The sequence below is a fragment of the Ailuropoda melanoleuca genome, chromosome 17 (genome assembly GCF_002007445.2).
Source record: "Ailuropoda melanoleuca isolate Jingjing chromosome 17, ASM200744v2, whole genome shotgun sequence".
Lineage (NCBI taxonomy): Eukaryota > Metazoa > Chordata > Mammalia > Carnivora > Ursidae > Ailuropoda > Ailuropoda melanoleuca.
The window spans coordinates 40,666,476-40,682,711 of record NC_048234.1 but is presented as its reverse complement, the minus strand read 5'-3'; the positions used below and the strand labels follow the sequence as shown (position 1 = coordinate 40,682,711).

The following is a 16,236-nucleotide window of genomic DNA, read 5'->3' as shown; positions in this document are numbered from 1 at the left end:
ATTGGATCGAAGCACCCTCTTGTCAACCGTATCCCCACACAGCTACCCTGTTGGGAAGCTAGCCCCCTCCCCACTTGAGGGTATAAAATAGGCCATTCCTCACAACCCTGGGGCAGCACCTCTTTCTGCCCACGGGTCCTGTCCCCGTGCTTTAATAAACCACCAATTTTGCACCAAAGACACCTCAAGAATTCTTTCTTGGTGGTCGGCTCCGGACTCCACCCCACTGAACCTCACCTGACCCTCATCGCCCCCATACCTCCCAGCCAGGTGGCAGCATTCTGAGCTTGGCTCATTCTAAAACCATAATTGAAATATAATGTAGGACCTGAGAAAGAAGACAAAAAAGCAGTTTGCTGTAGCAGTGTGCCTTGTGCCTTGTTGCCCTGACCTGTGGCCAGCCTGCTGGAGAGCTGGTTGGTACTGGGTGGGGGCCCTGGCCTCAGCAGCAGGTTCAGAATCATGTGGGGAGCTCCTGAAACACAGGCTGCCTGCTCACAGGCAGCTCAGAACCTGGAACTTGTGTTTCCAGGGTGCTGACCAGGTGAGTCTTATGCAGCCAGGACCCAGAGACGGGCCTCCCGGGCCATGGCTGATAGATTTGCTTACTCTCAAGTACATCTGATATGAATCACATTATTTATCTTCTCCTGGCAAGTTTTGTGCTGAACACACGTTTGCCACCTTTCCTTGTTTCTTTTTCAACAGGGAGAAACATTTCCTTGTTACCTTTGCTAGATTATTTAGGAGAAGAGTGTAAATTGAAGCCATTTATCTTGAACTGTGCTGCAGGGCCACACTGTTTACACAAGTGAAAGAAATTGTAACAGGGGTATTTGGTCTGGTCTGCAAGGAAAAGGTGTCTCAAGTTTTCCTTCCCCCTCCCCCTTTATACATATGGTGTATTAGTTAGAAGGCGCTCAAAGCCCGTAGGCATTAGGTTTGCATATGCAACGGGCAGGACAGTTGTTCGTGGGTTTAGTGAATATTTTATATATTTTCTGTTGATGAAATGAACATTGCCCATAATAATAAAGTGAATGTTAAACCCCCCCCCCAAACATCAGCCATACGTTTTGATGACCAGAGATCGTTTATCATGCATCCTGCCCTTAGTGAGATAACAGAACGTGAATTTCTGGGGATGTTGCTGTTCTAATTGAAACCTGTACATGTTTGTCAGTTGGTGGACGAGTAAGTCGTGAATTAAATTATACTCGCCAGAAGATTGGAGAAGAGGCTATGTTTAATCCTCAACTCATGATTCAGACCCCGAAAGAAGAAGGTGCTAACGTCCTGACCACGGAAGCTCTCCGACAACACCTGGACTCAGCACTCCAGGCCAGCCGAGTCCATGTATATATGTATAACAGGTGAGTTGGTGGAAGAAGCTGCTGGTTTTAGTAAGTTAGGTTGCCCTGGAAATATGCTTAAGTGTTAGTTCAAATAGTTTTGTAATGAAGTGATTTAAAAAAAAAAATCTTGATATTTGTTTCTAGAGTTTGGTAACGAATCAAATACATGATAATGTATTTTCAGTAAGTGTCTTGGCACTATATACCCAAAATGAGCATGATCCTTCAGGCAGCCATTTGGGGGGTATACACCCATTCTGAAGGTGTTTCAGTGCTTAAGATATTTTTGGAGCATTTACAATTGGAATTGCCTTTAGTCAACTTAAAAAGAATGGGAAAAGAGGAAGGCAGAACTTACTTCTTATTACTTTGCATCTCCCACAGGTATCGACAGTTGGTCTGTGTTACAAAGCATATAGCAAGTTGAGCCACTCTGGTGAATTCTTACTGACAGGAATCATACACAGCTTCACAAAATATCACCCTTTAGCTTCACAGCTAATTTAACAATGCTGTGGGTATAGTAAAAACATACAAGAGTTCAGATCAAAACTGACAGCCTTTTTTCTTTTCTATTTCAACAGTGAGTTGTTCGGGGCAGGGACCACATCTCTTGTCCGTCCTTGCACCCCAGCGTTTCGATCAGGGTGGGCACTTGGGGTCTGTTGGTGTGACTAACTGCCTAGATTGTAAATTTGAACTGGGTCTTCTCCCTGAACTATTGAGATGACTACCACTAAACCCTGTTTTCAGGGAACCACTGAGTTGGCATTTATCTAATCCCATCTTGTCCCTCACCAAGGCTTTTTAAGCACCTCTTTTTTTTTTTTTAATTTTTTAATTTATTTTAGAGAGAGAGTACAAGCTGGGGGTAGGGGCAGAGGGAGAGGGAGAGACAGAGAATCCCAAGCAGACTCCACGCTGAGCGTGGAGCCTAATGGAGGGCTCAGTCCCACAACCCATGAGATCATGACTTGAGCCAAAACCAAGAGTCGGACACTTAACTGACTGAGCCATCCAGGCATCCCCTCTGAAGCACCTTTTAACTGAGTGGTTGATGATACAGTTTTTCACAGGAGAAGTGAGTAAGTGGCACTGTAGACATATTCAGAGGCCAGGGAGAATGAGGGTAGAGAATAAAAGGAAAATCTGTCCTTGTTCCTGCTACAGTAACCACCACTCTCCATGGTCTTAACTGGATTGGCTCTAAGACCCATCTCGCTGGAGACAGAGCCCTAGGGTCCAGCATGAGTCACACGCTCTTGTTTCCTCATGATTACGTCTGGTCTCCCAACCTCAGGAGGTTCTGAGAACAAAATGCGATACGTGTAATGGATGAAAGGGAAAGCGTAAGGAGATATTCTAGCATTTTCATCAGGTAGACTTGACCAGCGAGCACACCTTGCTCCGATCAGCACATCTCTCCCATTCTGTAGAGGAAACAACTACCCAGTGCAGTTTTGCAAAATTTGTGGAGGCCCTGTAACAAACCTGGAAATGGGCATTCCAGGGCCACTGTAAGCATGCTGACCCATTTTTAACATAATGGGACCCTATCTTGAAGGGACTTGTCACTTACACACTTCAGGAGAAGATGTGTCTGTACCATAAAATCATACTGTTTATCTGAGATGGAACCAGAGAACATTTATGCATTGGAATGAGCTTTAAAGAACATCTAGTTCAACCCATCTCATTTTTTGCGAGAAAACCAGGAATCAGATCAATTAGAGCATTTGTCCAAGTTCATACAGTTATTAAACATTAGAGCCAGGTTTCAAACCCTTTCTTCTGGCTCCAAGACAGGGATTTTTCTAATGCACAGCCATGCCCTTCTCAAGGAAGTGTAAATGAGTGCACCGCAGAATTCAGTATGAACACATACGTAGATGCACGAGTAGAAGGGTGGGTGGGTGGATGAGTGGGTGGAAGGATGGGTTTATAACTTGAGCCCTGCACTCAGGAGCTGACGGTCTAGTTAGGAAGAGGGAAGACATCAGTACAGATGGGCACATACAAAGCCACAGGCACTCCTCGGCCCAGGTGCTCCAGGTGTCAAGCAGCTTGGACCAGCAGAGCCCTGGAATTCAGGAGAAAGTGGTGATTTTCTGTAGCACTGGGCAAAAAAAGCCTAGTGGGAAGGGGTGGCATTTCATTGGGGACTCTGAGGGATAGATGTGAAGGTTCCACAGGGACATAGGCTAAGTCCAGAACATTCCTTTGGGTGACCAATACAAAAAAAAAGGCTGACCAATAAAATAGAGCAGTTTAGAGAGCCTTAAAAACATTTTTTTTCCTTCTCCTGGTTTTCCCATCCCCGCCCTTTTCAAATTTCCTCATTTTTCAAGTTAAGTGTATCTCCCTGATACACTTGGAAAGTCATGGGCTTACAGAGCATTTTTCTAGAGATGACGGAACTCTGTAATAGTAGATAGGTGATAGATAATAGAGCTAATTGTTGATCATATATTTAATATCATTTCTATAGAACAAGAATAAAAGACTGTAAAGTAGGAAATCTGTCTACCTGGCACTGTTGTTTACAGCATTCATGGTTGAGAGTAGAATTCATTTTGAACACTATCTGTTAATAAGGACATTAACTGCCAGTAAAAAAAAAAAGTAGTATTTTCCCACCTGAATATATGTTAATATATTATAAACCTTACTAATTAGTCTCCACTTATTTTAAATTTGTGATAATTCAACTCTGAATTATCTTCTCTGAAGTTGTTCAATGTATGTAGAAAAGCAGATTAATGGTGTAAACAAGATTATTGGGAGAACACTTAAGGAAACAAGACTTTTCAAGTACTTTGGTAGCATTCATTTACATAAATACCCACATGTTAATTACAATTGAGTATTATCTATTCATTAAAGCAAGCTTGTTGAGTCTTTAGTTGGCAAAAGTTGTGCTCGTTTTGACAGATACTTAAAAGTGATAGAAATTGCAGTTCTCACTATATGTCCTATACTTCCGATTTTGCACTGATTTCCTTACGCAATGAGAATATTTGTCTCTGCTTTCTATTTTACTAGGCAGTGGAAATTGGAACATTTGTGTTACAAATCTGGAGAACTTATCACAGAAACAGGTTACATGGATCAGGTATATTTTCTTTCTTTCTTTTTTTTTTTTTTTGCAAGAAATTCTCAAAAATTCCTCCATGATATGCATTAGCCTAACATGTGGCTTGTTCTTTTTAACTTTGACAGATAATAGAATATCTTTACCCTTGTTTAATTATTACACCTTTGGACTGCTTCTGGGAAGGGGCAAAGTTACAGTCTGGGACAGCATACCTTCTGTAAGTGTGTGATCTTGTGTTCTGATGTCTGTGATTTCTAAACTTTAGAATGTTTTGGATGCTACTTATCATTGTTTATTCTTTTTCAGTTTTGAACAAGAAATAAAAACATTGAAATTCCATGGGCATTTTTTGAGTGAATAGTTGGGGGAGAGGGGACGACAGCAGAATGTTTTTCCTCCTTTCAAAAAAAAGTTCTGAAGGCACCATTAAATTTCATTCACTTTTACCAATCTATTTATATGCAAATAAAATGCAAATTCTTTCAGCCTATGTATGATTTTTAACTCTTTAATGAAATGTGTACAGTTTTGCTGACCAAGCACTGCCGTAGGTTTGAGTTATTTTCTAAGGAGAGAGAATTTATTAGTGCGTACATGTCAGAATTAAATATAGTGAGTTAAAGCTCAAGGTCCTCCTGCAGAGTAAGATACAAACCTTTCTTTGGATCACATTAATGACACTTAAGCGGGAAATCCACTGTCCTTGAAGGCCATGGTAGAGGATGCTTCACAGTTTAGCAGTCAGATATTATAGACACCGCATCATTTAAGGAATAATTAGTAATCAGTATAGACGTTTTCAGTTAATTATGCAAGAGTTCGTGCTTGGGTTATTGTTTCTGTCCTAGCTTACACATATCTGCAGAAGCAATTTGCAGTGGCCATACCCTGACCCTCGGTGTACAGTTTTAGATGGGAAATAAGGGGTTTTGTGTTTTCTGGTTGGGAGAGTCTGAATAATGACTTCAGCCTGGTTAAGCAGCTACAGTGTGGTTTGAACCACATAACAGGCAGCCAAAAGCCTTTCTGGCCTGTCAACAGCACAAATTCAAAAGTGAGTGTGGGGGGAAGTGGCCTTGATGGTGGTGATGGCAGAGGCAGCAGGGGCTTGCGGGGTCGATGGCCGGGCTGTCAGAGAGAGCTCATACGTATGGGATTATCGAAGGTAATGGAGATCAAATATTTTGATTGATGACATTTACAAAGCATTTATTAGGCTGGCAAGTGCTAATTTGGCGTGGTGATTCCCTCTTCTTTCCCCTCCCTCCCCCCTTAATTTTGGATCTCCGTCTTCTGCTTAGAAGCACCCTTCAGCAAATTTTGATTTCAGGTATTAAAGATGACATACCAGCCGGTAACGAGTCTTTGATCTCTTCATTAATGCACAAGCTCTCTGCGGGCCATTTCCATTCATGAAGTATTTTCCTGACACGGGGGTGCATACAGATCCCCGGGAAAGGAGCGCTTGTTTTCTGTGCGGGCTCCCGAGCCTCGTGTGACTGGGACGCAGTGTATAGGACCTGCTTAGGCTCGGGGACTTGGAAAGGCCTCTTTTCATGGTCTCGCCTCCTAATTTCTTTCACAGAGGTAAGCCTCCTTTGCAGTGGACAAACTTTGACCCTTTGGAATTCCTGGAAGAGTTAAAGAAAATAAACTATCAAGTGGACAGCTGGGAGGAAATGCTGAATAAGGCCGAAGTTGGTCATGGTTACATGGACCGGCCCTGCCTCAACCCGGCTGATCCAGACTGCCCCGCCACAGCCCCCAACAAAAACGCAACCAAAGTGAGTACAGTCATGGATTCTTCTCCTGGGGGCTGAGAGAAAAGCTTGGTGTCTCCCCCTCATTCCTAGTCCTATTATTTTCATTTTTAAGATGTGATTCTCAACGACCTTTTTTTGTCTATGGAGCTAAGTTTGTTTGTAGAGCTAAATTTTGCTGTAAGATTTGCCATACGCCTCTCATTAGCCTTGTTATTAATGTTCTCTCTGAAACAAACAAGCCCTTAATGCTCTGGATTTTAACAAGGCATGTGACCTGCCTACTAATTCCCGTAATTATGTGGCTGTCTTTCTATTTTAGCCTCTTGATGTGGCCCTTGTTTTGAGTGGTGGATGCCACGGATTATCCAGGAAGTATATGCACTGGCAGGAGGAGCTGATTGTGGGTGGCACGGTCAAGAACAGCACTGGGAAGCTGGTCAGGTAATCCAGCACATGGAGGGAAAATCCAAGCCATCTATTCTTGTCCTTTCCTCAGAAACCACTTCCCTCCTTCTGTCTGCAAGTGCACTTGTACTAATACTTAGCTGTTATCCTAGCTAGCCGTCTGGTGTAATCGAATATTAGGAAATATTAGTGGACCAGACCAGCTTGGAAAACCACCTTGTGGGGAATTTTTCAAGAGGGGATTTGTTGTTTTCATCGGGACCGTAGTTAGTGACTGCAGGATTTTAGAAGATCTATTATGTAGAAAATGGGGGCAAGTGTAACGCAGGCCGACAACAGTGGTCATAGCAAGTAGGGTGCCGTGGTATGAGCTAAGCTGACCAACACCTGACGGCCGAACGAGAATTCTCCTCTGCGCGGTGGACTTGCGACTCCGCTCGGTCAAGTGTCAGGCTCTCCGTCTGAGATCTCCCTCGGGAGAGCCGTCGGCTGGGATTTCTGCACAGGCGAGCGCGCAGTGCCGAGCCCAGCGTATCTGGTCAAGCTATCTACTCCCCTACCCTTCCTGTTTCACTGAATAGAAACTGAGAAAGGAAATTGCTTATTAATTTAATTTTGGGGTTTATCTGTAAAAGGTGTGTAAGGTTACACCTTTAATATGGTACATCCATCTATTAAATAAAATAACCACCCAGGTCCCGTTTAATGGAAACATGTGCTCACGTACAAGGAGAGAATAGTCGAGAGTGAGGTGGGTGGGGTGCGCGTTCGGGATTTTAAGCAGTGAGAACAACTTCTGGGAATGCTGATGTCATGTCTTTGCCACCCTGTCACAGTGCCCACGCCCTGCAGACCATGTTTCAGTTAATGACGCCCAAGCAAATGTACGAGCACTTCAAGGGGTACGAGTATGTCTCACACATCAACTGGAACGAGGACAAGGCAGCGGCCATCCTGGAGGCCTGGCAGAGGACGTACGTAGAGGTAAATCGGCGGCATTCCGACACCCACCTTTGATTCTGGGTACAAACCCCTAAGTTACTACGTACTTCGTTGTTACTATGTTTTAAAACTTTTTTTTTTTTTTTCATTAGAATCTATTTTCAAAACAAATTGTCATTTTGGGGACCTGGTAGGGTGAAAACTTTTTTCCTTTCCTAGCTATGGAAAACCTTCATGTCTAGGTGATGGCTAATTCTAATTGGGACGCCTGAGATGTTTCGAGTAACAAACTGTGAACTCCAGAGCAAAGGCGTAACAGTGTTTAAAAAAACACTGGGTTAGCAAGAAAAAGTGTCTGGAAAACATTAGCAAAGCATAGAATCTGTTCACAGCTGCAGGCCCCTTGGTTAGGTCACGTGACAGGAGCTGGCCTTTGTTTCCCAAGCTGTGACCTCTACTGAGCTGCATGTGACCTTTTAAAAGTGGCCAGCAAACGAAGGGGGAGGAGTGGCCACAAGAATGAGTTGTTCTGGCCTGGGGGGAGCCGGTGGGACCGCAGATCTGTTGTAGAGTCGTGGAGAGAAGAAGGGCAGTGTTCGGGACAGGGTGCGTGGAGACGCCGTGGGCATAATGACGCCGGCTTGCCGAGGCACTGCATTCTCACCTGATGCGCAGTGGCCTTCGCTGTCCTGGGCCCGGGCCATTTTGCATCAGACCAAGTTGAAACCTGAATCAGGTGGAACTCTTTTTAGTGCGTTAGAAAAAAGTGAGGGTTGACTGGAGGGGACACGTCCCCCGAGGACTGTGCTATTGAAGCCCGTTGAAGCTTTCATTCCATTTGGGACTTTATGTTGTGACCACAGGTGGTTCATCAAAGTGTCGCTCCGAACTCCACTCAGAAGGTGCTTTCCTTTACCACAACGACCCTGGACGACATCCTGAAGTCCTTCTCTGATGTCAGTGTCATCCGAGTGGCCAGCGGCTACCTACTGATGGTAACAGTTCAGTTCAGTTCTCCTGGGGGGATGGGGTAAGGGGGAGTTGGTTTGGTTTTTAGTTTTTATCTTTCCATGACCGCTCCTGCTTTTTAACTGCTCTTAACACACACATGCATCCAAGAGACAGAGAGCTCGGCTTCATAACGATTTTAAAAGTGGTCGTGTAAAGCATTTTCTCCCATTTGCGGTTTGCCCATCTTTGACTCGTATCATTTCGTGTGATGTCTGTAATGTAAATTGTTGTTGTTGTTGGATTTAATAAGTTCTACCTTTTGATTGGGGTGATGGGTGGGGGAAAACATTAGAATCCTTACACATTCTAATGTTTGGCTTTTGTTTTGTGTCTCCCCCTCCCTGTTTCCCCCTCCTCATTCCTTCACCTGCCCCCACCCGGTTGTTCTGCTCGCAGCTTGCCTATGCCTGTTTAACCATGCTGCGCTGGGACTGCTCCAAGTCCCAGGGTGCCGTGGGGCTGGCTGGCGTCCTGTTGGTTGCACTGTCAGTGGCTGCAGGATTGGGCCTGTGCTCATTGATCGGGATTTCCTTTAACGCTGCAACAACTCAGGTACTAAAGGAGACATCCATCCACTGTTTGACAAACACCCCTCCCCAGGCTTGGCCCAGCGACCTCCTACGTGTCCGTGTCACCTACAGGGTCTTCCAGCCTTAGCCACCAGGATATCACACTTGGGGGGGGGGTATTGTCTCAAAGTGGAGTGCTTGGCAGTGGGTGGAAGGTCTGCACGGGCTTGGTGATGGTAGAGACGCTTCACTTACCAGTGCAGTGAAGACCATTCATCAGTGCCACGGTTCTCAAACTTGAGTGGGCAGTAGAGTCACCTGGAGGGCTGCTGACACCTCCGACGGCTGGTCCCGCCCCCAGAGCTTCTAATTACCAGTTCTCCATGATGCCGCTCCAGGGATCATGCTCTGAGAACCAGTGCTTTTGATGAGTTAGCTTCCTTCTCATTTATAGGCTTAAAAAAAATGGTGGAGCTTAAAAATAGAAATGGACAAGGCCTCCTATGAGCTAAAACGGCTAGATCTGGGGAATTTTTAACCCTTGGAACTAGATTCTTCACAGTGAGCTAACGTAAGCTATCCTTGGGGTAGCTGCTAGGGGCAGTGTTCTCAATGGCTCTAGAATGATCCGAAGTGGACTTTCCGTGTCTAATGTGCTGCCCTTTGTGTTCGCTGCAGGTTTTGCCATTTCTCGCTCTTGGCGTTGGTGTGGACGATGTTTTCCTTCTGGCACATGCATTTAGTGAAACAGGACAGAATAAAAGAATCCCTTTTGAGGTAATAGAAAAACAAGAGAAGAAAGCTTTGGGGCCAGCCCAAATCTGTTCTGTTCTTGAGTATTTCTCCTTTAATTTTCTTTAATCTGGCCTAGTAAATATTTTAGTCCCAAGTCAATGACATGTTACTGGCTCTAAATATGTAAAAGAAATCAGAAGGATCTCAGAACACTTATTCCAAAGCCCATATTTTCTTTTCTGAGTTTTTTTGTCGGGTTTTTTTGGCACTTTGTCCCCATCTGTCCTATCCTCCCAACACACACCTTTTTCATCTTAAAAATTTACTCCCATCATTGTCTTGCAGCTCTGTGCTTTGGATGTGGTAGCCAGGAACAATGGGGATCGTCGTGGGGGTAGCAGGACTGTGGGGATAGTCGTGAAAATGTGTTCAATGCCAGTGTCAGGGGGTGGGCAGAGAGCCCTTTCTTAGACCGTGATGTCAGCGTGATAAACTACCCATTGTCTCACTGTTGTGTATTTGAACTACTGGCACGATCTGTGATCTGGGGGGACCCTGTGCTGTGCAGTTCTCAGCACTGTGGTTTCTCGTCCTCAGGACAGGACTGGAGAATGCCTCAAGCGCACGGGAGCCAGTGTGGCCCTCACGTCCATCAGCAATGTCACAGCCTTCTTTATGGCTGCACTGATCCCCATTCCCGCCCTGCGAGCCTTCTCCCTCCAGGTGAGTTTGCAGTGATGACATCTGGGGCGAGCCCCGCATGGATGCCGAGCGTCCCGTCTCCCATTCTTCACTAACGTGCTTACGGTACTGTTGCCGTGGAGACAAGTGGCAGGTCTGCATCTGGGGCTCTTCTGGGTGGAAGCAGCAACCCTGACATGCCCTCTAAAATACTTCCCCTCCTTTCGGTCCTAGAGCCCAGATGCCTGGGGCCTGGGTATCCCCACGACCTGGTGCTTTAGGGAGTGGCCCTTCCCTTCATAGTTAGACTAAAATGACACCAGGGCCACTCCTTATAGGATGCTGAGAAGCCCCCGTTCCAGGTAACCAGAAGTCCTCTGGGTGTCATCCACAGTGCAGTCAGCTCTTGGCTGTCCCTGCTTCTAGATCCCACTTGGTTTCTGTGCTTAGTCCCCTTGCCTCTTGACCACCTCAGCCCCAGCACCCACCCTCTCTCTTTCCCTAAAGCAGCCCCAACACAAGGCAGTTGTGCAGAGCAGACCTCATTCGCCAAGAGGAAGAAGTTGCCGTATAGACCAAGCTAAGCGATAACTGACCCTTGAGGAGCACAGGGTTCGGGGATGCTGACACCCCACCTGCACAGTCAGATCTTCATATAACTTTGGACTCCCCAAAACTTACTACTAATAGCAGCTGTTGACTGGAAGCCTTACTGATAACATAAACAGTCAATTAACAGATAGTTTCTCTGCTACATGTGTTATGAACTGTATTCTTACAACAAAGTAAGCTGGGGGGAAATGTTATTAAAATCATAAGGAAGAGAAAATACTTTCGGAGTGCTGCACTGTGTTTATTGGGAACAGTCAGCCTCTAAGTGGGCCCATGCAGCTCAAACCCGTGGTGTTCAAGGGTCTGCCGCATCAGCTTCCTCCGTGCCCACGTATTGGCCATTCGCTGCCTGCAGGGGGTTTGTTGGTGGGCCCTCGCTTGCCACCTCCTTCCTTAGTTCCTCCGTAGTCTCTTCCATCCCTTCCTTCTTCTTCTGGTCTCCTACTCCCCTCTCAGGCTACACAAGAAAAGTCTAATTCTTCTGCTTTCCTTCTGCACAGCACTTTGGCTCCTGCATTGTTCTGCTCTCTCTTCCCAAACCAGGCCCTTCCACACCTAGAGGCCACCAAGATATTTTTTTTTTTTGCACAGAGAGCCAGCTTACATGAACGGGAAGAATGGAGAGCTCCCTAGGCTGGGGACACAGCTCTGGTCCATTCTATGCTCGGCCTGGAGCGCTGGCATGGCTTCTGCAGCTGCTTGAATCTCAAAGGAATCCTAAAATCGGCCAGTACAGCAGATGAGGAAAGCTAACTGACCAGTTTGGGATGTGGTCTTCATAAGCCCCAAATGGTTTCAGGTTTTGGTATCACAAAGATGTTATTGAAGTTTTATGAATTAAATTCAAATTTTACAGTTTCAACTCTTTTCCAGAAGAGGAGTGGTGGCTCCCCCCCCTTCCTTTTCTCTTACAGTGTGATGTGTAATTTATGAGATGGCCAAGTTTTTAAGGGAAACTACTTTTTGTGTCAGTTTTTTTTTTTTTTTGAGAGGGAGGGGGTGGGGCAGAGGGAGAAGGAGAGAGAGAATCTTAAGCGGGCTCTACACCCAGCCTGGAGCCTGATTTCACGACCCTGACATCATCACCTGAGCCAAAACCAAGAGCTGGGGTCGCTTATCCCACTGAGCCACCCAGGCGCCCCTTGGTGTCACTTTGTAAGCTGTTGTTACATACAGCTTCTTCCTACAGCTTACTCTTGTTAAGAGTAATCACCAAAAGGTGATTGCGACCAGGAAGAGAAACCGACAAATCACAAATTAGGTTTCTCTTTCTTCTTTTGTCAACACGCGTGGCTCCTTTGGAGTCTTCACGTTTGAATTTCATTTCACCAATGGCTGATGGAGACCGGAGCAGCTAATGACCCAGCTCCGTTTGGGACACCAGACTTACTTCACATTTAGTGTAAGATAGAACATGAGAAAAGATTTTTGTGCCAATCACACCACCCCCCAAAAGAAAAATACTAAAAAATGAAAATAATAAAGGGTTTATTGAAATATCTAAAAGCAGAAGTATTAAGTGAATTGATGAATAAAGTTCAACAGCTGAAGTGCAGGAAAATGAAACTATTCCCATCTAACTGCTGAACTGCTCAGAGATCTAGAAGATAAGTGAAAGGTGCCCGCTGGAGTACAGGTACAGTTCCGGAATGCCTTTTTGCACGGGCATCTGCACACCCACCTGTGGTCTCCCGCTCTTGCTGCACATTCATATAGCAGATGCCGGTGTTGAGAAATTGTCCCCCTCCTCTAACAGTGGGGCCCTCTCCCGCCTCTCTCCTTTTCCGCTTGCCTTTTTCTCGCTGCTCTTTATTTCTCCTTCATTTCTTCTTGTCTCTCTCTCTCATTTTCTCCTCTCCTCTCTCAGTACACACTGATGATTCCTCAAGGCATACTCTCCTTTAATGATATCCTATGGTGTGGTGGTCTGAAAAGCTACATGAGTTTTCCTTACGCCTTTTAGAAAATCCAGTACGCTAAAGTTCTCCCAAGGTAAGCACCTTACCGAGATGAAATAAGTACTGTGGGTTTTGCATTTCTGTTCCAAGCCCCTGGGGTACCACTTTAGAAAATTGAGGACTTCCAGGAGTCCTCATTTATTAAAGACTGGCTTCCCATAATACTGTTTCATTGTCTGTCCAAAAAAAAAAAAAAAAAAAAAAAAAAAAACNAAAAAAAACTAACAAAACCAAGGAAAAGGAAAGAAAAAAAAAAAGAAAATGTAAGAAGAGAGAGAATGTGCCATCATTTTTGCAGTAGTCATCAGAAATTTACCCTGGTTTCCTTTTAAATATATTGACATTCAAAGTCAATCGTGATGTAGCTTCTCTTTCTTTTAGTGAACTGTCTGAAGTCGTGTCTCTGGGTATCCATTTGTGTTGGTGTTTCTAGGATGCCATCGATTAAGCCTCAAAAGAAAGAGACCCACAGCGCTTCTGTCCAGTAATAAATCCATATTAATTTAGGATTTTTCTTTGTGGAACTTTTCCAGTTGTCTAACTTTACCAAAATAAATAGACTTTTTTCCCCCCAAAGAAACCGTCTTAGACTTCCTTGTCAATCTCCATCCATCTGTCCAAATGCCACCTCTATACCAGAAAGCAGTGGCACCATCTAATTCTTTGGGAACCAATGCCCTGCACTGGGGCTTTGCTGGTAACTGAATGGTGTTTGTTCTTCAATGGAAGCTCCCAGAACAGAATGCCATATTGTTCCACACAGTAAGGAAGTCTAGATGAGGGCCCTCTGGGCAGGGTCAGTTTGTCCCTGTGCTCTGCAAGTGTCTCAGCAGGGCCCCATGGATATTCCGCCGTGGGTGGGGGGAACACAGAGGATGTGGGGACATTTCCTTCAAGCACAGTAATTAGAATTGATTGACAGTGCAAATCATCCCCGTCATCTTTTCAGATTTTCTTACAAGGTCTTAAATCCCCCTTTGTGCCAGCAGTGACACTTGTCCCTTGCTGAGAGGTCCTTGCTGCTTGTTGGTTGTTACTGTTCAGGTGCCCTTGAATGGGACGTTGAAGTTGTGCCATTTTCGTGTCAGAATATGTTCTCTCTGTGTGTGCGATATGCCCCTTGACGGTGAGCGTGGGCAAGATGCTGCACTTCCGAGTCTGGGGTTCTTCACGTCCTCCACGGATGCCTCCGGGGGATAAAGCTGATGTCAGACGCGTCCCCAGCCACCGTGGAAGCCTCGGGGCTGTTCCTTCCAGAGCACTGGGGCCACTCGAGTTCCTCATCCTCAGGACCTGTTGTCCAGAGTGAGGTGCCCGGGAGTGTTCGTCTGCACCCCACCCCCGAATTCTAAACATTCCTATAATAGAAAGAAAAGCTGAAAGGATTCCACCTCCAGGATTGAATTTTCTTGAAAAATCTCCTGAGAACCAGACCCATCGCTGCCAGCACCCCTGTGGTCAGATTGGTCAGGAGCCCCGACCCAGCCCGTGTCCATCCCCTCAGGAGGTGGCCAGGTGACAAGAACTCCCAGGTCTCAGTCAGGCTGAGGGCTTTGGCATCAAGCCTGGGTTTGAATTCGATTTACTCAGTAACCACAGGCGGGTGCCCATCCTTTTCCGCTTTGGAGTCTCTGTTAGGTACTGGTGTCAACAGTGATGATGGCTGTCCTGGTGGCTGTGGGATCAATGAATCATGTATTAACCACCTGCTGCCCATGACTCCCCCTTTCTCTTTCTCCGCCCCCAACAGAATTCTAGGTCTCCCTCTCAGACACAGCTTGTCGAGTTCCTCCACGCGGCACATCCTCCCTGGCCCCACCAGAGTCCTGTTTTTGTCTTCTATACCTCCCTGAGCACCTCCTTGACCACCTTCCTCTCTCCCCCCACACACCCCCACCTGGGTACTCTTCCCCCTCTGGGCTTCTCTGGAACACTGCGCAAACTTTTATTACTACATCGATTAGCCTGAATTGTAGTTTGTTTTTGGGTCTGGCTGTGTTGGTCCTTGAGAACAGGGTTTTTGTCTTATTTCTCTCTGTGTCTCCAGTACCCAGCTCCGTGTCCTCCCCTTTCTAAGTATTTGTCTCTAAGATGAATCCTTTAGTCAAAATAATGATTTTCATATTAAAACAAGCCAATCCGGCAGGACTTTAAAGACCATTCAATAGAGTGGTTAAGTTCACAGATTTCATGTATTTCAAGTTGATGAGGAATTTCAAAGCAGACTAAGAAGAGAGGGGTTAGGCAGTTTTTAGAAGGAGACTCTTGATGATTTTTTGGTTTTGTAGATGCGACAGGGAATTAATTATTGAAAGGTACCTTTCCAGACCTCAGCCTTGCTCTTTCACCTTGAGCATAAATATGCAATCATTGTCAGAAGCCCTTTGCAAAGTTCTCTTCTGATTCTATTAGGTATCCATTATAAGCAGGTTTTTTTCTCACCCAGAGACATTTACCCAGTTGGAGGACATTTTAGAACTAAGTAGGTCTTTGGAAAACTTCCAGAGACTTTTTAATTTTCAAAAACTTTTCTGATGATTTCTTGGTTACTTAGCATTCCAGTTGAATTTTTTTTTCATTGTGCCGCTTCTCTCCATTCCTGTCTGAATGGGAGAGCCCTTTCAACTGTCCTCTGTTGACTTTCCCCTATTAACAGCCCAATTGTGTAATTTTTACTAGGTCAGCAGGAGATTTGCCAAAGCACTACAGAATCTAGCCCCATGTTTATTCTAGGTTATGGAGTGACTTTTGAATCTGTACTTATTTATTCTGCATACTATAATCACACACAGGAATTTCTTTCTGCCTTACTCTCCTTGACCTTTTCTGTTACTGTGCTCGCACACCCCACAGGCTACTCCAGAGGCTATTTGGAATGTGCCTATTAAAAACCTCAGGGGACGTGTTGGAAATTTTATTTCATGTTTTAAAGGTGACATTTTGATATCCCCAATCCACTTTACGTATAAATATTCTGAGTATAAAATCAGAGTTGCGTGAAACTTAGAAATGTTCTGAAAGGGGAATGTTTGTTTTCAATTAAAATGTCTCAAGTATATTCTGTATTCGGCCTTTGTAGGTTTGGTTTGGTTATGTTGCTAGCAAGACGCTCATTTCTTTCCTGTATTTGTACATCATGGGTTCATGAAATTCTAAGAGATGGAAAGGATC

The 16,236-nt window shown here is 45.1% G+C and overlaps 1 protein-coding gene across 2 annotated transcripts in view; it reads left to right on the top strand.

Moving 5' to 3' along the window:
• Positions 1-676: 676 nt before the first annotated feature.
• The window catches only part of PTCH1 (patched 1), a 41,258-nt gene continuing 25,698 nt past the window's right edge, over positions 677-16,236 (top strand). The window contains exons 1-10 of one of the 2 annotated variants that reach the window (XM_034646810.1): positions 1,243-1,373; positions 4,398-4,467; positions 4,575-4,666; positions 6,035-6,233; positions 6,532-6,653; positions 7,454-7,601; positions 8,423-8,554; positions 8,967-9,122; positions 9,758-9,856; positions 10,412-10,537. In XM_034646810.1, the coding sequence (XP_034502701.1) occupies positions 1,243-1,373; positions 4,398-4,467; positions 4,575-4,666; positions 6,035-6,233; positions 6,532-6,653; positions 7,454-7,601; positions 8,423-8,554; positions 8,967-9,122; positions 9,758-9,856; positions 10,412-10,537 (1,275 nt within the window). Of the gene's footprint in view, positions 1,374-4,397; positions 4,468-4,574; positions 4,667-6,034; positions 6,234-6,531; positions 6,654-7,453; positions 7,602-8,422; positions 8,555-8,966; positions 9,123-9,757; positions 9,857-10,411; positions 10,538-16,236 lie in introns of both variants that reach the window. The other variant, XM_034646811.1, reaches the window with a different exon arrangement.